We start from the raw sequence: 20,896 nt of genomic DNA, 5'->3' as shown, positions 1-20,896 counted from the left end.
GCTATTCATTTCAAAGAAGAAGAAGAAGAAGAAGAAGAAGAAGCCGAAGAAAACACGTCGCTGGTGTTCGGTTTAACGTTGAACTTTTCACTGAAAATATTTAAATTCATATTTGTTCACCGACTATTTGTGAAGTTATGACACTAAAGGAAAGTAAGAGTCGAGTCAACCGATGAGTTTCCCTCCTAATCTCTGACTGTTAGTTGATTAGCCAGTAAAGTTAACAGCTAGCTTAGCCCGCTAGCTCCCTGCACGTAGCTGCAGTAACGGTAGCTCTGTGTCGGGGTGGGCATGGGACCGACGAGGAACAGACCCCCCATGGGACCGCCGTTTGATAACGGACCTCCATTCGACATGGGGCCACCGGGATGGGGGCCTCCGCCACCGGGAGGCTGGGGTCCTCCACCGCCAGGTGGCTGGGGCCCTCCGCCGCCCGAAGAATGGGGGCCAGCGCCCCCCGGAGGTTGGGGTCCCCCGCCGCCTGGTGGATGGGGGCCACTACCACCTGATGGATGGGGACCGAGAGGGCCTCCACCGCCCGGAGGTTGGGGGCCACCGCCAGAAGGATGGGGCCCAAGAGGACCACCACCGCCAGGCTGGGGGGCTCATCCCGACGACTGGCTGCCACCTCACCCAGATGCCTGGAGACCTCCTTACCCTGACGACTGGAGACCTCCTCACCCTGACGCATGGAGACCTCCGCACCCGGACGACTGGAGACCTCCGCACCCCGACGACTGGAGACCTCCTCCTGGTTGGCCTCCAGGCGGTCCCCCTGATCCGTGGGGACCGGAGCTTCCCCCGGGACCTCTACCCCCTCCTCCTGTAGGAATTCCTCCTCCGGATCCCGCAGCCTATGGACCACCCCCTATTCCCCCTCCAGGCTGTCCCCCTCCCATAGGCTTCCCACCGGGCTTCCCTCCGGGCTGGACGGGAGAGGTGAGCTGCTCAGCTTCTCTTCACACTGTGCTCACCTCTGCTCAGTGTTATTTAGCTCCACTGTTATTGATCAGATGGAATCACTGTCCTGTGATTGTTGATGGGTCAGGTTAGGCAGGTGATGTTTCTGGAGCTCAGCTGTTCAGTACATTTGATCTGTGAACCTTCTCTGTCTGTGTTCAGCCTGTTGTAGAGGAACCGATGCCCAACCCGCCCCCAGAGCAGCCTGAGTGGGTGAGTCCAGGCCAGCTGACCGTGTGACCAGTGAATAGAAACAGAAATAAAACGTCACGCATTTCTTTAAGAACATATATTTGTATTATTAATTCATCTTTTCTGATTATTTTCCACAATGATTTGATCAAACAGTTGGGAGCAAATGTTAATCACCTGCACCAAAGTGACAAAAACAGAAATACATTGATAAAGATATTCTACAATATAATATACATTGTTCAGGCCAATGAACACTTGGGTACATTTTGAGTGCAGTATTTCTACACTGGTGTTGACCCGGTGAGCAGTGTGAGGTCCAGGTCTTCAGCAGGATCACATTGTACATTTGTTTAAATGTCGTGTTTGTTCAACGTTTCAGATTAAAGCGTTGATTTCAGCTCCGCCCACTGAATCGACTCCAGGGGAAATAAAAAAGAACACAGAGGAGCCTGTCGTCATGACAACACCTGCACCAGACCCCCCTCCTCCTGCAGCGAAGGCTAAGCCCACAGCTGACCCCATCAAGGCTGCCAAAACCCTCGGCCTGCTGGGAAAACGCACATTTGATAAGTAAGTCCTTACAGGTTTCTGACCTGTGAGTGATGTCGTTCACATCTCGGTAGTTTAATTGAATTAAGTCAGCATATCTTCTTCTGTGGTGTTGTGTCCTCAGGCCTCCTCCAGGCAGGTCGACGGGGATCATCTCATTCATCGGGGTAAGACTGATGATGTCATCAGGTCACATGTTCAATCAGCTCACCTGAGTGCACCTGTAAAAAACTAAATCATCATTAACAGGAGATTTTGACTTTGAATAAAAGAGTAAAGGATAAATTAAAAAGGATTATTAAAAACTTGTTCATCTTCTTTTTGTCCTGTAAACTCCACAGAGCCTTAAAATGCCTCCAATCAAATAAATAACTATCAGCCCTCTAAAGCCTTTGAAATACCTTCAGGTGACTTCACCTCACACCTGGATGCACTTCAACTGATGTTTTTGTCCGCTAAAGTTCCTGACAGGGTTCCTGGTAAAGTTCCATCTAAACGATGGATGTCCTCCCAGAACCAGAACAGAACTCCTGTATCAGAACTCCTGCATGACTCGTCCAGATTTAGGCAATAATCAGATGTTCCTCTCTGTTTGATCCTCAGCCGAGCTTTGGCTACATCGAGAGGGAAGATCTGGAGAAGTACACCTTCAGCTTTGACGCCTTCTTTGGAAACCCCAAGGCCATGCAACCTGGGGTCAGAGTTCACTTCACCGCCTGCAAGGACAAGGTGAGGCTCCGCACAGAGGTCATCTTTAACGGTCATGTATATGAAAAGCACGGCGGTTACAGATTTTTCAGACAAAAACATGAAAACAACAAACAGCAACAACAATTCTGTCTGTTCAACAATCGTTTAAATACACTCCAACTACATTTTCATTTATGTAGTTATTAGTTCACGCTTAACTTCCATATAATTTTCTCTCATCTTTAATTTTCCTGATCGTTTCTTTGCTGTCATGAATGCGTTGAGATTATTTCTGTAAACCATAATTCACTTTGCTTTTAAAGAATGATTTTATCAGTTAAATTGAGGCTTTATTTGTAAGTAAGACGGATTTTACTCAACTGAAATATCAACAGCACGTCCTCCGACAATCTGAACACACAGATGAATTATATTCAGATTGTTGAACCGTCTGATTACAGTGTTTGATGTATTTTCTTTCCAGACGTTTCTGGTTGATTGAAAATATTCTTCAACATTTTGTTTGTGCTTTTGATTTGGAATCTGGATCCTATATTTTATCTCATGGTTTCAGTACTTTAATATTCTGGATAAAACTTGCTGACCAGTTCTTATTGTTTGACTGACTGTTTGTGAGCAGACCAGTCTGATAGCGACGGATGTGAAAGTGGCTCCAGGTGGAACAGAGAACGTGGACACAGAGATCTATGAGGCCGTGGTCAGTCAGGCCATCACAGAACCTCAGGTCAGTCCGCAGTCTAACCCGCCATGTGACCCATCCTCATCATTCCCGTATCCTGTCCTTCACCCAGTTGGTTCTGTCTGCAGCCTGGTGGGCGTCAGTACCCTGGGCAGGTCCACGTGAACATCGGGCCGCTGAGGACCAACCTGACATTTGAGACGAAGGACAGCACGGTGACACTGCTGAAGAACGACCAGGTGCTCATCAACCTGCTGACTGACATCGTTTCCGAGAAGAGGAGGGCGACCAACATCAAACCCAAGATCCCTTCGACCTTCAGCCACACCAAAGAGTCCAGAGAGGAGGTCAGAGCTGCTCAAACACAACCAGAGAAACCTCCAGCACTGAATAGAACATGTTAAATTCTGCTATTGCAGTACGACTGATTGATGGCCAGAAATTATAATATTTTGGGGCGCCGCTTAGCTCGGTTGGTAGCGTGCGCGACCCATGTGCCGAGGCTCTGCAGCGGACCAGGGTTCGACTCTCGGCCTGGGTCCCTTTGCTGCATGTCACTCTCCCTCTCTTACCCTGTTTCCTGTCACACTCTATAGCTATCCTATCAATAAAGCCAGATAAAGGCCAAAAAAAAGATATTAAAAAGAAATTATAATATTCAGCACTGAGACATAAATTGAATCAAAGTTTCTTCAGAATCATCTCTGCCTCAGGCTGCATCTTCATGATAAATGAATAAGTCAATCAGGAGTCCTGAGTGTGTTTTAAACTCTTCATCTGCAGGGCGTCATCATCAGCCTTAAAGACAATGAAGGCATCATCAAGTCGGAAGAACACGGCGAACTTCCCTTCGACATCAAAGAGAACTTCAGTGACATCGAGTTCACCAGCGAGGACGTCAACGAGGAGGTCGAGTTCACCGTCATCACGGTGAGGACTCCACACTGCCGCTTTTTTGACCCTGTCAGGCTGGTGAGTTTGTTCTTAAATAAACTATAAGTCTGTTTGTTGTCAGCTGAGAGCGGGGAAGAGGGCGATCAGGCTCCGGCGGGTGAAGGAGCCCCTCCTCCTGACCTTCTGCTCTGCAACCGCCGCCGCTGCAGCTGCTGTCGAGGAGAAGAAGGAGGAGAAGGAGGAGACACCGACCACAGGTGGTGACAGCGACCCTCCCCAGGCCCTCAAAGGGAAGGCCAACACCAAGTCGGAGATTGGCCCCACCATGAAGCTGGACCCAGAGCTGTACGAGGGCATCGTCAGCCAGCCAATCATCGAGCCGACGGTGAGCAAGACTTAACACAAGGGACCCGGTTTGTCAGTTAAAGAGAACTGGACCTCGGTTCTTCTGATATGTTTGATGTTTGGAGACTTGGAGAGAGTCTGTTGTCTGTATTAATTTTGTATTCCTCAATGACTGAGTCTCATTTTTAAGTCCTGACAGTAAAAGATGAAATGATCTGGACACTTTATAGCTTAGTTTGACGTTACTCAACATGTTTGGAGCTCCATCAGTTCAGAACTAATTCTTGCCACTGATCTCACATCAAAATGTACAGAAACGTTTTGTTGTGTTAAACATGGTGTCTGTCCTCTGTGTAGCCGCAGATGCAGGGTTACCCGGGTCAGATCCACGCCAACATCGGCCCTGTTAAGACAAACGTGACCTTCGACCACCGAGACTGTGGCGTAACGCTGCTGAAGAACGACCACGTATTGATCAACCTGCTGTACGACCTGGCAACCGGGAAGAGGAGAGCAGCCAACATCAAAACCAAAATCCCATTCACCTTCAGCTACACCAAAGAGAAGAGAGAGCTGGTAACACACACAGACATGCACGCTCACACACACACCTGTTACACATCTGCCGTGGAGAAAGTCCCCAGACTCCCTTAACAAATGTGTCAGTTTAGTGAGTTGTTGAGTTGGAGACACTTTATAAACTCTGTGAAACTCTGTCTCTGACTCATTCTGCATTATTTGGACCTTCTTGTTCATTCAGCAAATGTTCTACATGAACTTTTTTCTGTCCTTGAGTAGAAACATGGAGTCTGTTTGTCTCAGTGATGGACAGTGAACAAGCCATTTGACATTTTAACAGGACGTGAGCTGTTCTGATAACTGAATGTCTGAGGTTCTGTTCTTGTTCTGTCTCTCAGGGCATCATCACCTATCTGGGGTCTGAAGAAGGCATCATCAACTCCGAGGAGCACGGCGAGCTACCTTTTGACATCTGTGAAAACTTCAGTGACACCGAGTTTGACAACAAAGACATCCACAAGGAAGCAGAGTTTACTGTTGCCATGGTGAGTGTGACCTGTGGGACGACAGAGGACAGGAAGTGGTTTTAAGTTTTACATCCTGACGCTGTCATTTTGCTTTTCCTGCAGGTGAAATCAAAGAAGAGGGCAATCAGGCTGTTGAGGACAAAAAGGGTGGAGGACAAAATCCTGGAGGAGCAGAAGAGACGGGAGGAGGAAGAAAAGAGGAGGAAACGGGAGGAGGAGGAGAAGAGGAAACTAGAGGAGCAGCGTAGAAGGGAGGAGGAGGAGGAGCGACAGAGAGAGTCAGAGAGGAAGAAGAAGGAGGAGGTGGCGGCGGCGCTGGCGGCTGCAAAATGCAAAGTGAGAAACAGACGATAACGTTTTTTTTTTGTGGCGCTATGTTTGTTTACAGAAATTTGTATTTAAAGAAAATGTGTCTGTAATCAACTTAATTTCTTAACTACAAGATTTTTTTTAAAAGTAAGCTGCAACTTGTTGCAAAGAATTTACATTTGGCGAAAGTGTTTTGATTTCAGTTGAAATTATTTTTAAGTTTCTGTTACTTTAGTTTGAGGTGCAGTTGAATTAGTTTTACTGGGTGTTTTAAATGTTGTGTTCGCTTCAAGCTTCAAGCTTAGTTTAGTGTTCAGTCTAGTTTGTTGTAGGTTTCAGGGTGGTCTGTCTGTACAGATCATCATTCTTGTTAAAATATCTCAAGTACACTTTGAGGAATTTTCTTCAAACTTTGCACAAATGTTCAATCTGAAGGATGAACTGATTAGATTTTGGAGGTCAAAGGTCACTGCAACCTTACACATTGTGAGGGCACAGTGACCTTGTAGCGTCTTCTGAACATTACCTTCTTTAAAGCGCAGACATATAACCGCCAGGTCTAGTTTTGTTATCTTTTTATCTTTGAGTTTAGGTTTTGTTGTTATATTAACAAATACAAACTTTCTTATGACAGTGGATCTGTACAGTTCTGTCAAACATCTTGTTTAATAAGTTATCTATGTCTATTATCTTATCTAAAGAAACTACCAGGTTACTTAAAATCTGTCTTGAATGTTGTCATTTTTCTTTGTTAACTTTTAAAATAAAGAGTTTTTCCTTTTATCCTAAAACAAACATGTGTTTGACTGCACGCTGTCTTCCTCTCGTCCTGCAGTGGACGCCGTTCGGCTTCAAAATGAGAGACCCCGACACGCTGGATGACCTCAGCAAGGAGCGATTTGAAGGCACCGTCCTCAAAGCTATCTCCAAAAACATAAAGATCAAGGAGGAGCCGAGGGAGGAACCAGTAGGAGCTCCCTTTGTACCGGTATGAACAATTCCTGCAGAAGTTCTGGAATTTTTTTCCTTCATTTGAAATAACATGTCCTCACGTCATTATTTTTCTCTGTGCAGGTCAAAGTTAAAGTAGAGAAGATGGAGCAAGATGAGAAGAAAGAGGTGGAAGGAAAAGCTGAAGAAGAAGAGGAGCAGATGAAGGTGAAAAAGGAGAAGGTGGAGCAGCAGGAGGAGGAGGTGAAGAAGAATCAGTCAGCTAGAGTTAAAACAGACCCAGATGTCGGTCGACTGGTGATGACTGTTGATGGGAAACAGAAACAGCTTCCCTTCGGTCCCGATGACCTGCTGACCACCGCCACAATGTTGGACGGTGACAAGGTGAGACACTGCAGCGTAAACAGGACTGAATCCGTATTAATGATCAGCCACACATCGGCTGTCTTTAACAAGGGATATTTGTAGGTTTGTTTACATGCGTCAGTGCTGAGTGTTGTTGTAGTTGAAGTTCAGAAGCCTCACTGTGCTGAAACAAGAAGCAGCACGCATCTTTAGTTTTGGATGTTTGAGTTCTGATCCTGATCTGTGCTTAATCTGTGAAGGTGCGTTTCAACATCGCCACCCATCGGGTGACCAAAGAGGAGCGAGCGACCTACGTCGAAATTCTCCCCGACTCCTTTGAAGAGTCCATTGAACAACGTCGACACGTAAGACTTTTAAAAGTTATCACTGAGTTTGAGCTAATCCCTGTGATGTGATTTAAATGTGTTATTTTGTTTTCTAACCAGGGCATAGTGATCGAGTTCACAGACGACTCGGGGCTCATCAAGTGCACTCAGAACCCTCAGCTCTACTTCCACATGTCGGAGGTGATAGAGAAGAAGAGACTGGAGCTGAACGAGAAGGTCGAGTTCAGCGTCGTCCCGGTGAGTCCTCCTCTGCCTCTTTATCCTCAGAGGAGGATACACAGGACCTGTAGGATTAAAAAGAAATACTTCAGTAAGAATGTTTGTTGTGTTTGACCAGCGTGAAGTATAATTGTGAAAAACTCTACACAATCGCCCAGAGAGCAACATTAGCGAAGCGAAGTAGCAGCCGTGCTCACGTCTGGAAACATGATGTAAATAACAACACAGCCAAGCACTCTGCATTCCCATCATTCTCTTATTCTCATACAGACAAGAGACCGTTACATGCTTTCACATTTATTCTTTCATTAGTCATCCAATTGGCACCCACTCGGTTAAGGAAAAGAGACGTGATGAGATCAGACATTTAAATCAATAACCGATGCATCACCGCACTTTGAATCCAATCTAATCTTTTTGCAAGTCTAAAGATTCCTAATTTTGAAACTACCTAGAGCTCGTGTCTGCAGGTGAGTCAGAACCAGCATCAATGACTGATGTGAGGATTTTGTTGTTCTCGTCACTTTTTTATCAGAACATTCAGAGTTCTGCATCAATTTCACCATCTTACCAATTTAGTTTCAAAGTCAGGTAAGGAGGACGTTCCAACTCGGTCTCTGAATGTCTTAGAAACGCATTTAATGATGTACAGGTTTGAGGCTTTCAGAAGAATATGGTTAAATCTAGTGTTTTACTTCCTGACTTAAATTATTCTTTAAAAAATGTTTCCGTTAGTTTGAATTTTTTCTCATTAATAGATAAAACTCTTTTCATCAATGATGTTCACTTTATAACTTATTTTCTGTTCTGATTTTCTTTAACAGCTCAACCTTGTTCTCTGTTGTGACAGTTTAAAGTGTCAGATTAGGTTTTCATGAGGTGTCAGACATCATCAATACTAACATAATGGTTATAGAAATCAAGTGTCACAGTTTGTATAATGTTTTTTTATCTTTAACATTTAACTCATTTTTTTCTCCAAGCATGAAACGGCGGAGGGGGGGAACCAGGCCATCAGGATAAAACGCTTCACGGAGAGTGTTTTCCTTCCTGTTCGGAAATTGGGCGGTGTGGGGGCTAACAAAGGAAAGGTACAACAGAACATTGATTCATATTTATGTGCAAAATATATTTGCACTGCATGAACACAACTCATTCCAGTCAGATAAAATATATAATACAAGCTGGAATTTAACACACTTGCAAAGCTGTTTGTTTCTGTTATAGCATTAATATTTTAATTTAGGTACCAGTTTGTTTCTGTAACAAATTCTTTGGTTGAAAAAATATTTTTCTTTTTTTTGTGTTTGTCTCATTTGGTAGATGACCATCAAGCTGACCAAGGCTTCAGAGGAAACTGAGTGAGTTATATATTTTGTTTATTAATATGTGTTGAATTGTAAGAAAATCAAGTGTTGCAAAAATAGCCATTTTTAGTTTCCAAAATGTTCTTATATAATCAAATAATATGTACCTATATATTTTACCTCTGAAATTTTAGGAAAGAAAAACCAGAGGCAGACAAGCTGAAGGCAGTTGTGAAAAATCTTAGAACACAGGACAGCAAGACCAGCATCAGCAGAAAGGATTACAGTTCATCTCGGCGTAGATATGGCCGGAGCAGAAGTCGGAGCAGGAGTCCAAGTAGGAGTAGAGCGAGGAGTAAAAGTAGGAGCAGGAGTCCGCCCAGGGACCAGTTTGGACGTCTCATCAAAAAGAGACGCAGCACCAGTGCTGACCGCGACCGTAAAAGCAGCAAGTCTGGGCGAAGCCGAGAGACGTCAAGGAGGCACACTAAGAGTCGGAGCAGGAGTCGCAGCCGAGGCAAGAGCTCCAGCAGGAGCCGCAGCAGGAGCATTGAGAGGAGCAAAGACGGGCACAGCAAGAAAAGGAGCAAAATCAGCCGAGAGCGCGAAGAAAGTCACAAGAGAAGGAGGGAGTTGAGCCCTCCTCCCAGACGTGCCGGAGTCATGGAGGATGAGCTGGCAAGGAAGAAGCGGGAGCTGGAGGAGCTGAACGAAATGATCGCTTACAAAAAGTCACTGGTGGACAGAGACCCTGGACAGAGGACCTGCATTGACTATGACCATGGCAGGATTGCCGTCCCGCTGGCTGAGTACAAACCAGTCAGGTCCATCTTAAAGAAGCGACCGGAGGGACCAGAGTACCATCGTCCTCCCCAGTCCTACGACGACCCTTATTATGACCGACCATATAGTCCCTTCCAAGAACGGCGGTACGCTGAACGCTATGGTGATCCATACACCAGCCATCCTTACAGTGATCGCCCTCCTTATGGTGATCGTCCCTACCCTGACCGACCATATGAAAATCATCTGTATGGTGAAGCTGCCTATGGTGGCCCTCCATCAACCAGCCAACGTTACACTGATCGCTATGATGTTTACGATGAACCCTATGACGATCGCTACTATGATGCAGCATATGCCAACCGGCCATACGATGATCCGTATCACCCTGTCAAACGGAGCCTGTCTCCCCGTGCTGCCTCGCCTTCTTCTCAGACTGGCCTGGTTGCCCCCATCCAACCTCCCTTGACACATACTGTGGCCACTTCCCATTCCCCTTTCAGACCTCCTTCTCCCACAGAACCGCCTCCTAGAAGCCCCTCTCCAAGACTGAAGAACAAAACACCACGACTATCCCCCCCTGCAGAAAAACCACCCCTCGATCGCTTTCTTGACATGCTTAATAAAAAGGTTGATGCTGAAAAGCAACCGGACGCGGCTTATGTCCATGATGACCTTCTGCCTCATGAGCGTGCACTTCAAGATGGCAGGGGTTTCTCTCGGCTTGTGGGACTGGCTCAGGAACCATCAAGCAGCAGTCTAGGAGTAGAAAGGGAAAAGAACCAACTAAGCCCTAAACGGTCTTCAGTAGAGAGAATAAGCGATGAACCGAAGAGCCAAACAGAACCCTATGATAAGATCCAGAGTCTACTCCGTACGATTGGCCTGAAGCTGAGTACAGGAGATGTGTCCAAACTGGCAAGCCGAGCCCAAGAGAAAATCTATGGGTCAAAGTCTTCATCCATTGAAAGAGAGACTATGTCAGTCCCAAGGGAAAACCTTCAAATGAGTAGAACTGGTTCTGTGGAAATGGATATCATCCATTCCCCCTCCCCTGCCAGGTCCTCCAGTTTGGAGCCACTTACCAGACATAAAACAGTCTCTGAGTATGAAGGATTCCTCGACCAGCAAGAGTTGGAGGCACTAAAGAAGGCACAACAGCTGCAGAGTCTTACCAAGACAATGGGTGGCACACCTTCCACCTCTTCAACTGCTAAACCTCCTCCTGGGCCTCCTTCTACTCATTACCAACATTCACCTCTCCCATCCCAGGGCTCTACAACCCTCAGCATGGGCACTCCAGCTGCTCCTGCAGCTTGTCAGGATCATCAAGGATTTGGTCCTACAGCAGGACCTCCCCCTGGACCACCTCCTGGACCTCCTCCACGGCGTCCTGGACAGCCTCCTCCAGGACCTCCCCCTGGACCACCTCCTGGACCTCCACCTCGACGCCCTCCTGGACAACCTCCTTTCACTCCTCCCTCCAATAATGTAGTGTTTCCTTTTATTGGCCAGCCTCCTGCAGCTCCTGCCCCCAACTCCTCCAGTCCTTTGCAGCCTGTAAGCACTGCCTCAGTAACACCATCATCATCGACACCAGCAACATCGAGTCCTCCAAACGATGACCACTCAGCCATCTCTACGACAGTGGCCAGATGCCTGAAGGTCATTGAGACGGTGAAATCACTGGCTGTGCAGCCAACAGCCAAACCAGTCAAAACGGTCCAGTTCAGTTTACCCACTGAGTCTCCCACAGCCTCCAGTCCTCACACCTCAGCAGAGATGGAGGAAGACATAAAAAACAAGCAGAAGGAGAAGGTATGATCTGCAGTGGTACTCCTATGCTCAAACCAAAGTAAAGGAAAAGTAAGCAAGTACACATTCAATATACACAAGGAAGAATTTCAAGTAAGAATACATTTTGTGAAGATTTGACGGCTCGATTGCACCCATAAGAATGGTGTGGTTTTTGATTGTAAGGGGTTTTTAAGGGGATCCTACGGAATGAGTTCGGGGAAGAGTTTGTGTTACACAAATAAAAACTAAAGAAATCCTACGCAGCAACCACTGGAATATAAAATTCCAAATAGTGTAATACAATACTACTACATAATAACATTGGTGTGGCCTAATCTTTACTAGGTTTAAATTTAGAATTCTGATGTCAACATAATGAACAAAGTTTTGTAGCTTTAAACTACTAATGTGCAGTTCATATGAGATAACAAATCATTTTTTTGAAGATTTGTATCTGTGAGGTTAGTTTTCTTATCTGTAATTCCAGATAATCAGAGTAGACATCAGTGCACTTATTAAAGTCCAAACTTCAGAAATGATGGAACATGCTATGGTACAGCTGCATAGAAAAAGGCCTTGTTCATGTCTGTGTTGCAGCTGGATCTGTATAACCAGAGGATTTTGGAGAAGAGGGAGCAGCAGTACAAGGAGATGCTGGCCCGCAAGAAAGTAGAGAAGAACAACGGTGGCGCACTGCCCGCCCCAGGTATCAGAACTTTATTATACTCATTAACTAGAAACATTTGAATTACAGAGATTTGTGTGTCAACGTTCAGTAAGGATCAGTTCTCAGTGAGGTAGCTCTTTAAACGCATAAATACATTTTCAAGTTAACATTTCACCGCTGCATGCTGTTTGTATTACTTTTAGGATTTGACTACTCAGGTAGTTTGAGCAGTTAAAAAAATGTCTTTCTTTGTTAGCAAGGCTTTGGTTAGAATCATAGAGATACACGATTAGCCACATTTAATGCAGTGTGGAGGAAACATGAAGCAGATAACATGATGGAAGTATTGCTAAGTTTTGTCTAGATCTCACTGAAATATACATATAATTAGCGGGCCTAATTAGCCCCGTTAGGCCCTGTAGTACAGACCAGTGCTAAGATAGATTTATGCTTCTCTGTCGAGGTGGTCTTTCAATCTCACCGTCGATTCTCAAAAGGTAGGAAGTGATTTAGAGTTCATCACAGGGTTTCACTCATTTGTCATGGCTCTACCACAATGCTACAAGGACTTGTCTCGCATTATTACGGTGTATCGTTTTTCACTTTGTGATAGAGATCGGCGATCACAGCGTAAAGGTTTGTCCCGGTTATGGCTTTGCTAGTCTACGTTCTTCTCACAGCTCTTGTGCTCTCTCAGCAGCACCAACATGTGTCTGCAATCTGCACATTGATAGATCGCTGCAACACGTTGACACGGAGCCATAAATCCATCTTTAAGGTTACAGAGGCGTCGTTAAAGCATTGCAGCGCTACAAAGTCAGTCGCTCTTCTGCCACACGTTAGCCAAGCCGAATGGTTCGTCCCAGCAATCAAGACAAGAAGCCAACGTCAGTCTCATCTCCAAGAAGTAACATCTTTTTCCTCTTCATATGGTGAATCTTTTGGTATCTAGATTTAGATCAACTCACTTGAGTCCAGAGAGTGCTTCACAGTCAGATTAGATTATGAGAGTTAAGATAGAGGGGTATTTATTGTAGGTATTATTTGAAATGTATGAATATCACTGCCGATGCAGTACCTGAATTCAACACTTCTATTAATACTTTACTTGATTTAAGTTTAATTAAATAAAACTATTAAATTGACCAAGCATTTGATGCAAACTTGGGTACCTGACAAGTTTCAGAACTTGCTGCTATTGATATATTTTGGTCAGTACCAACCCCCCCTCAGTATAATTTTAATCTTTTAAGACCATGTTCATAAACTTTGGACAATCGATTAAACAGAAACACAAGCCATGTTCATGAAAGCCTCTCAAAGGCTTCATGGAGCCTTACTTGTTCAGGAACAACTGAAGCTGTTAGAACGGCTTGTCTGCTGATTTTATTACAAGTTTAAGTAAACTTTCCAGATATCTCTCTTTTTGTTATAAACAGAATTAGGTGTTACTTATCCAACACCAGATCCCAGAAAAAGGGTAAGTCAAGTTTGCTCACCTCTGTTTGTGTTAAACGACCTGAAGTGTAGCTGCGTTTACCAGAAATCCAGAAAAATTCTGTTTTAACAGGAGATCCAGAAGACTAGCTTAAACTAAACTGTCCTAATTTATTTACAAAAAAAGCTAATATTTGAAATGTTAGTATGTGAAATGTTAAAATGATGTGTTACCCAGTCCATGCACAGTTTTAACCACATTGCTTATACTTCTGAGACAGAGTTCGTGCTGCAGCAGGTTGATTACGGATTTGTCTGTCGCCAATGGCTAGAAATTAGTTCTGACCGCAATTTTGGTAATTTGAGAGATTTCTTCATCTCCTCATTGTATATTACATTTATAAGCACTTTAAGCGGGTAAGTTTTTGAATCCAGATCTATCACCAAATATTAATCCCAAATCTGGGTTATAGTCCTCGGATTAATTCTGAATGATTGAGGTCTTGACTAAGTCTCAGACGTAAGGATGGCGGGACTGGAAACATTTCCAAAGCAATGAAGTCATTTCAGAATTGTAGAAAGGTTTCCTGTTGTTCCCTGACAGATTTTTCAAGCTTTAGCTAGAGAAGTAGCTCGTTCTTAAATCTTTGTAACTAATGTCAAGAGTTTTCACCGTCACGCAGGGGTCGTCAGTCAGCTGTCATTAACTTTAAAGGCTTGTTTATGCCTTCTGTTACATGGATATTGACCAATACATCCAGTAAACGGCAGCTCACAGTTGAGGGATTCTGATAACAACAGACTCAGCGGCAGGAGAGGAAATTGTGATAATGTATCTGTTGAGAAAACAGCAAAAGCAGAGGCAGCGTTGTAGACAGCAGTAGTTTGTGAGGACATTGTGACGTCCCGACATGAGGATGGAGAAATCTCTTCTCTAATATCACAACAAGAGGTGACGACGAACGCCATTTCCAGCACTTCTGGATGTCCGTCATTGTTCAAACTCTGCATTGTGTCCTACGGTTCTCCCCCTTTTTTGGCGACACTTCCCCACACAATTTACAGTGGTTCACCTCCAAACGCATTCAGAAAACTTGCACAAACACAAAGGAAAATAAACGGTGAACAGCCAGACGGTGTTTATATCAGCAAACGTGTCTCCGGATGAGCATAAATGAGCCTTAACAGTATCAGATGTCAGCAGCCGGTCAATAACACAGTAAGTTACCAACTCTCTGTCTGGTCATTAGAAAGTATATATGTCGAGTGATGTAAATATGCGTCCAACTAAATATGCCACATTGGAAAGTTTAGTCCAAACATTTTGTAAACACAAATTTAATAATTGGGACCTTCTCGGTCTGAAACCAGTGTTAGCTCGAGAAGCTAACGTAGAGAGCTTTTACTGTAGTCATGTAAATAAATTCATTATTATTATCCTGTGAGGATTCTTATTAATGACTAGAATGAGTAATGAGTAACACTGCACTGAATCTTGTCCAAGCTGAATTAATTTACTTTCTCATTAGCGTAGCCGTCACGTCATTATCTCGAGCATGTTAACTGTAAAATGGGACAGTTTGAGTTCTGGACTGTAAACTGCATTTTCTTTTCAGTCTGTGAAGTTGTCTACGTTTGTTTGGGAAAACAGGAAGTTAAACCATTTAGGAGTCAGTTGTTTCAGCCAGTAACCAATGACTACCCGCTTTTGCTGGCTGATATCAATAAAAACACCTATAATGTTACATGTTTATATTTTCAGAAGAAGTTCCTAACCTGTCGTTTATAAATGGCTATAAAGTAAGAAAGGATCAGGTGTATTGAGCAGCGATGGATCGTGTAATATTCCGCAGATCGTTTAAACTCGTAGACTTTCCCTCCTCGGTGGAACGCGTGTTAATCGTTGATGTTCCTCTGACTTCAACACCGGCGGTGATGTTTGACCGTCTGCGTGATCTGTCTGTATATCGAGCATCCCTAGTTAGCTCTAGCACACGACTTCTAGTCTGTCATCAATGCGGTAAGTAACTCTAAGCTGACATCAATGAATATGACACAACGTGTAAAGTAATAGTGTGTTAGTAGATGGTAGGTAGCAGCTTTGGTGAGCTAATTTTACCCCTCTTTTAAAGATCTTAGCTCTAAACCAGAGAAGTGGGATGGTGTATTTTTGTAGCCAAACTTGAGGTTAGCATTGCCCTGGTTCCCTCCACAACAAGCATATGAGATTATTGAATCATATTTTGGATTATTACAGAACATAATTTGCGTGTCAAACACAAGGTTCTGATCCGTCCAGGTTCTGTTCATCCAGATACTCTCCACAGATGAACTCCACTCTGTGATGTTTGAAGCTAAATTAAATGTGTAGCAGTAAGAAGCTAATGTTAGTCAGAGTTAGAACAGTGTGGAACTAAAGTGGCCTGTAAAGACGGACTAGTGAGTAGATGAGTCTCCGTGTTGCTGTGAGGACGTTTAATGTCCCCGACAACCTCTGTAGTCTCATTCAGACACTTGTTAGCAACCGCTAACTGTTGTTAACACATGAAGAGCTTCAGAATTAAACTGGGACATTTATTTTTACAAGTATTTTATGTCTTTAAACATGTTCAGCCTGTACTGACCACACACTCACAGACTTTGAGATGAGGGAACCGGATGTGCTAACATGCTAACATGTTAACTGATTTCTGTGTTTTAAGACAGCAGATCACACCACTGTATATCCCACCAGTATTACTGAGTTTATTATTTTTAACTCCTGTGAATGAGACTTTCTCATCTCTTGGTTGTGAATTAGCCCGTCCTTTTGTCTGTGAGAGTACTGTTAGCTCTGGAAGCTAACTGAAAGACATTTTAGAGTACTTTGGAGGAAGCCAGTCAGTAAAAAGGGTCCACGTGTTTGTCCAGGATGTTCCTCTCGGTATGCGACATCTTCACTTGGGTACACCATGTTACCCAAACAGTCATCATCATCATTCATCAGTACTTGAGTTTTACTGCAGTGCGCTTCATGAGTACAGTCAGTTAGATCATACGAACAGGGTTTGGAGGAACTACAAGGCTCAAGAACAGAACTGACACTTGTGGTTATTTGTGTTTGCTTTTGTTCCGTCTTTGAATCAGCACAAACGCTGACCGTCACGTCTCAGATGATGTTTGAAACACGTAACATTTGAAGTTCCATCACCCAAACGACGGTAGAACATCATTTAAATCCCCTGTGATCATACAGCGCTTCTCATCTTTGCCTTTAAACGTGCTGCTCAGGTAACAACTGTTCACCTGTGAAATCACAGGACGGACAACCAGACTTCCAGTTCACATCGGTTTGGTTTAGACTAAAGTGGAGATGATGAGGTCCAGTGTGGAGTCGGGAACAGAAATGGAAAATACTAAATGTCTCAACTGACCTTAAATCTTTCCAGTTCAATTGACCATTTAATCACCTCGTTAAACACCCATCAGTCCGTCCACCAGCCTCCCAAACTCAAGTAACATTGTCATTTCTAAATCTGGACACAACACATGTCAACACATTAGCTACCCAATGTAACAATAAGACAGTCATTCGTAGCCTTGTTTTGGTCTGCCATTATTTAAAACATAATGCAGAAATTCTCTTTTCTGAATGAAGTGTCATGGATAACATCCAGAGTCAGTTCCATTTCCTTTCTCTGAATGAAATACTGGAGCCTGAATGGACATTTTTAGGAATTAATCAGTGATAATTTTAGTAAAGTAAAGTAAAGGTATTGTAACTTGATTAAATAAAATGTACTGAAGTTTTAGAGAAAAGAAACTTCGGGATTGAAATTTTTTTAGTGCTTTTTGTTTCGGTGTTTTTGTTGCATGTGAATGTTTCCATTCACATGAATGTTGCCATACTAATGTTAATGTCATGTTAACACATGAGTGATGTGCATAGTCAGCAGTTAGCTAGGGGAGCAGATAGTTACACAGATAATATTTGGAAGTGACGCTGAAGGTTTTCAAATGAAAAAGTCAATATTTGTTGTGACTGTGAAGGTAGGTGAGCATTTTGATTTCTTAATTGTACTGATTGATCAGCTTTGCTTTAAAATCAACATGTAGTAAGTTAATTACACATCCTGCACTAATATTTTGAAGCAGCTATCACAAATGCCTTTCACTTATCTTTTTTTTTTTTTTTGCATTAGTATGTTTTTCAGTTTTCACTCCAGTCGAAACAGTTCAGCTGAAGTATAGAAGCGGATGAACGTCCCTTGTGCATCGGCTATTTCTTCAGTCCGTTGAATGATTGATATGATCGTTGATATTGAGAGATAGAAAGAAGATGGTGCACTTGAATTTAAAAAGTGTATGACAACTGTTAATACATCAGCAAAGAGTTATGAAAAAAAGCTACGAACTTGTTGAGATTGCCAGTTTGAACAGAAATATATATAAATATTGGGCTCAGAACTATTGAACTGGTGAATATTGGTGATTGTATGTTGAGAAAATCTGCAGCTGGTTTCACAGAGATCAGTAGTCAAACGTCAGACCTCAGCAGATGTCAGAGTTCAGACATTTCGGCCACTGTGAACTTGCTGTAAAACTATTTTTAATTGTTGTGTTGCTGTGTAGATCATGTGTAAGATCAAAACCAGCACTGGACCCGGTTTACGGGCCGGACTAATGATCTCTGTTAAACCAGCTGGAGGACTTCTGAGCAGTCCAAGCTTTAGAGCTTCAGTACCAGAGAAAGCTTGGGATCAGTAGGTGGAAAATGGTTTTTCAAGCTTTGTAACTTACAAATGCATTCATATGTTAAAATTTTGTAGGCAAGCCGATCAGCAGCGAGCCCAAGAACGTTTGGATTTGTGGTCATTCGCTGGTGTACTGGGCCGAGTCCCGGGCGAAGTCTCCAGAGGTAGGTATGCAGCTGGGAATGGACCCCAGCAAGGTCACCATCTGGTGGAAGGGTACGCAAGGCATGACGTGGCCCCAGCTCCTTCCCCAGCTCCACCAGCTGAAAGTCACCTGGCCCAACCCAGACATCCTCATTATGCACTTGGGCGGCAATGACCTGAGCACCGACAGCCCCACCGACCTGCTGGCTTCTGTCAAGAAGGACCTGACGTCCATGAGGAGCATCTTCCCTCAGTGCATCCTCGTGTGGTCCAACATCCTCCCTCGGAGGGTGTGGCGTCACTCGGCCGACAGCCACGAGGTTGATCTGGTACGAACCACGGTCAATCGCAGGATCCAAAACATTATTTCGGACCTGGGCGGCACCTCACTGACCCACGACAACATCAGGTGCGGCGCCAACACGGGCCTGTATCGGGCCGACGGCGTCCATCTGTCTCCTAAAGGCATCGATGTTTTCAATCTGAACCTGCAGGACTTTCTGGAGAAGTGGGAGATGGCCTCAGAGAAGAGCTGAGACGTGATCAGTCTTTTCTGTTTTTATGTCTCTTTTTATTTGAATCATAGCTGAGCTGCATCGACTTTACTCATAAAACTTCATCTTTAACATCGTGTTTGTAGTTTCCTCTCACCGTGTAGGAGCAGCTGTGGTCTTAAGACAATAAACTTCAATATCAACTGACCTGCTGTATCTCAGACTTTTCATTTTCTTCTTGATGTCAGAACCTGCAGTTATGATGGTTATGATCCTTATAGAAGATGTTAAGATACACGTGTTGTTGTAGTTTGTGTGTTAATCATTGAAACTGTCTCCAGATTAATACATTGTTGTAACTTCTACAGGTAAATGTAATCTCAATAAAGATTTATTGCCAAAAATGAAAATTTTCATTTCATTTATAATTTTGTTTTGTATTTTGTTTCTCATCTTAAACAAATAATTATTCAGTCGAGTCTTTTTACTGTTTTTATTTAGTGCTGGGTGATGTGACTAAAAGGATGAAGTGAATATTTGTCATAAACTCATTTTACTAGAATTATAAAAACCTGCTTTACATATTATTCGTATATTTTTATGCCTCAGAGATTTTTGTGTTTGGATTGTCCGACTTGTCTCCAGAGTGATTCGAGCTAATTTATTAAAAATTTATTAAAATCACGACGTGATGTCTAAAAGGTGAGACGTTAAAGGCACTGTGACGGAATTATGTTCTAAATAAATATATTCAAAATAATATTTTATTTTAAATAAAGTTGGACAAGTTCTTTGAGTGTCTTTGTCAGACTCTTTTAAAGGATTTAAATTCATGATTCTTATTGTATTCAAAGATATCTTTTCATAGTGTTCAACTTCTTTATAGATGAAAAAGATAATTTCATCACTTGTTATATTGATCAGATGGGAGAGGACTGAATGTGAAGTGAAACATAAGAGTGTCTCTGTTGCCTCTGGATGACGTGTAGCCAACAGAATCTAGCGACCACAGAAAAGCTTTAACACTTTGTGTTTAGTTACAAGAGAAATCAAAGCTTCCTCACTGATGAAGGTTTGTTCCTTCAGGTACAGATGAAACGAGCAGTCGACTGAAAGATTCACAAGTTAGCAGACTGGTACTTTTCCACAACTGTTGAGCCTTAACAACATAAATCAGGTTAACAGAACCAGCGTTACAGCAAACACACAACATTTAAATACAGATTGTTTGATTAAAGGCAGGATGAATAAAAAGAGAAATAATACATATAATTGATGATTAAAATCATAAAAACACAAAGAACGTTTCAGTACAACATTAAGAATAGAGAAGAGTGTAATTGTAAACACATTTATAAAAAGCCTTCTGATAAAGTTAAGTGATTATTGTCAGAGGTCTGCAGCTGCAGACTGACTGATGATGGTCGTGTCGTCCAGCACTACACCTGCAGTTACCGCTCAGGTGTCTGAGCTGTCTGTACCTGTTGGATCCGACCAGGTGAGTTTCTGTTTCCTCTGCAGGTTCGAGCCCAGACAGAGCTGAGGATGATTCGAGGACTCAGCAGGTGAAGTGAACGCCACAGAAACATCAGACGATCCTTCAGCAGAGTCTCACACTCGTCCACAGTTTGTAGAGAAGTCTGAAAAATGCTTCATCTGCAGGAAAGTGAACGACTCCAGACTCATCAGACGACCAGCTGTCAGTGCTGACGGATGTAACTCAGTTTTCATTAGAATTAAAAGCTCCAATCTGAAAGAAGTCCGATCTTCTGTGGGATGGCGGTTAATGAGTTGACGAGTTGGAAATGACTCAAAAGCCAACTTGGACCTTTAATCTCAGAATAATCTATAATGTGTGACGCTGGTGATCCTTCACCTGCCTGCAGCTCGTCCTCAGGTGCGTGTGGCACAAAATCAGCACCAGGCGCCTGCAGGTGAGATAAAGTGTCTGCAGGGATCAAACATTCATCAGCCGGTCTGTGTG

General features: G+C 43.4%; 1 protein-coding gene across 4 annotated transcripts; it reads left to right on the top strand.

The window, feature by feature from the left end:
- The first annotated feature begins 27 nt into the window (after positions 1-27).
- Positions 28-20,616, top strand: si:dkeyp-121d4.3. Of its 4 annotated transcripts, none has more exons than XM_037123125.1 (22): positions 28-939; positions 1,123-1,173; positions 1,535-1,725; positions 1,829-1,871; positions 2,308-2,433; positions 3,035-3,139; positions 3,223-3,441; positions 3,878-4,024; positions 4,110-4,373; positions 4,691-4,909; positions 5,251-5,397; positions 5,482-5,715; positions 6,524-6,676; positions 6,763-7,023; positions 7,245-7,349; positions 7,431-7,568; positions 8,534-8,641; positions 8,874-8,911; positions 9,052-11,458; positions 12,035-12,143; positions 12,568-12,601; positions 12,805-13,249. In XM_037123125.1, the coding sequence occupies exons 1-22, from the start codon at positions 292-294 to the stop codon at positions 12,833-12,835; spliced, it is 5,778 nt and encodes a 1,925-aa protein (XP_036979020.1). In that variant the 5' UTR covers positions 28-291; the 3' UTR covers positions 12,836-13,249. The 4 variants fall into 4 exon arrangements, with proteins under 4 accessions (XP_036979020.1, XP_036979021.1, XP_036979019.1 ...); XM_037123124.1 differs by lacking the exon at positions 12,805-13,249 and adding an exon at positions 18,350-18,745 and having other exon boundaries at positions 29-939; XM_037123126.1 differs by lacking the exons at positions 12,568-12,601; positions 12,805-13,249 and adding an exon at positions 20,434-20,616.
- Positions 20,617-20,896: the final 280 nt, after the last annotated feature.

Source organism: Acanthopagrus latus, chromosome 15 (assembly GCF_904848185.1).
Source record: "Acanthopagrus latus isolate v.2019 chromosome 15, fAcaLat1.1, whole genome shotgun sequence".
NCBI lineage: Eukaryota > Metazoa > Chordata > Actinopteri > Spariformes > Sparidae > Acanthopagrus > Acanthopagrus latus.
Note: the sequence above shows the minus strand (reverse complement) of the source record. Positions and strands in the feature narration are given on the sequence as shown.

Bases quoted from the DNA above. Each gene is read 5' to 3' on its own strand.
- si:dkeyp-121d4.3 (XM_037123123.1), top strand. From the start codon at position 292: ATGGGACCGACGAGGAACAGACCCCCCATGGGACCGCCGTTTGATAAC. The intron at 4,910-5,250 runs GTAACACACACA...TCTGTCTCTCAG, and splicing joins CCAAAGAGAAGAGAGAGCTG to GGCATCATCACCTATCTGGG. The intron at 6,677-6,762 runs GTATGAACAATT...TTCTCTGTGCAG, and splicing joins TAGGAGCTCCCTTTGTACCG to GTCAAAGTTAAAGTAGAGAA.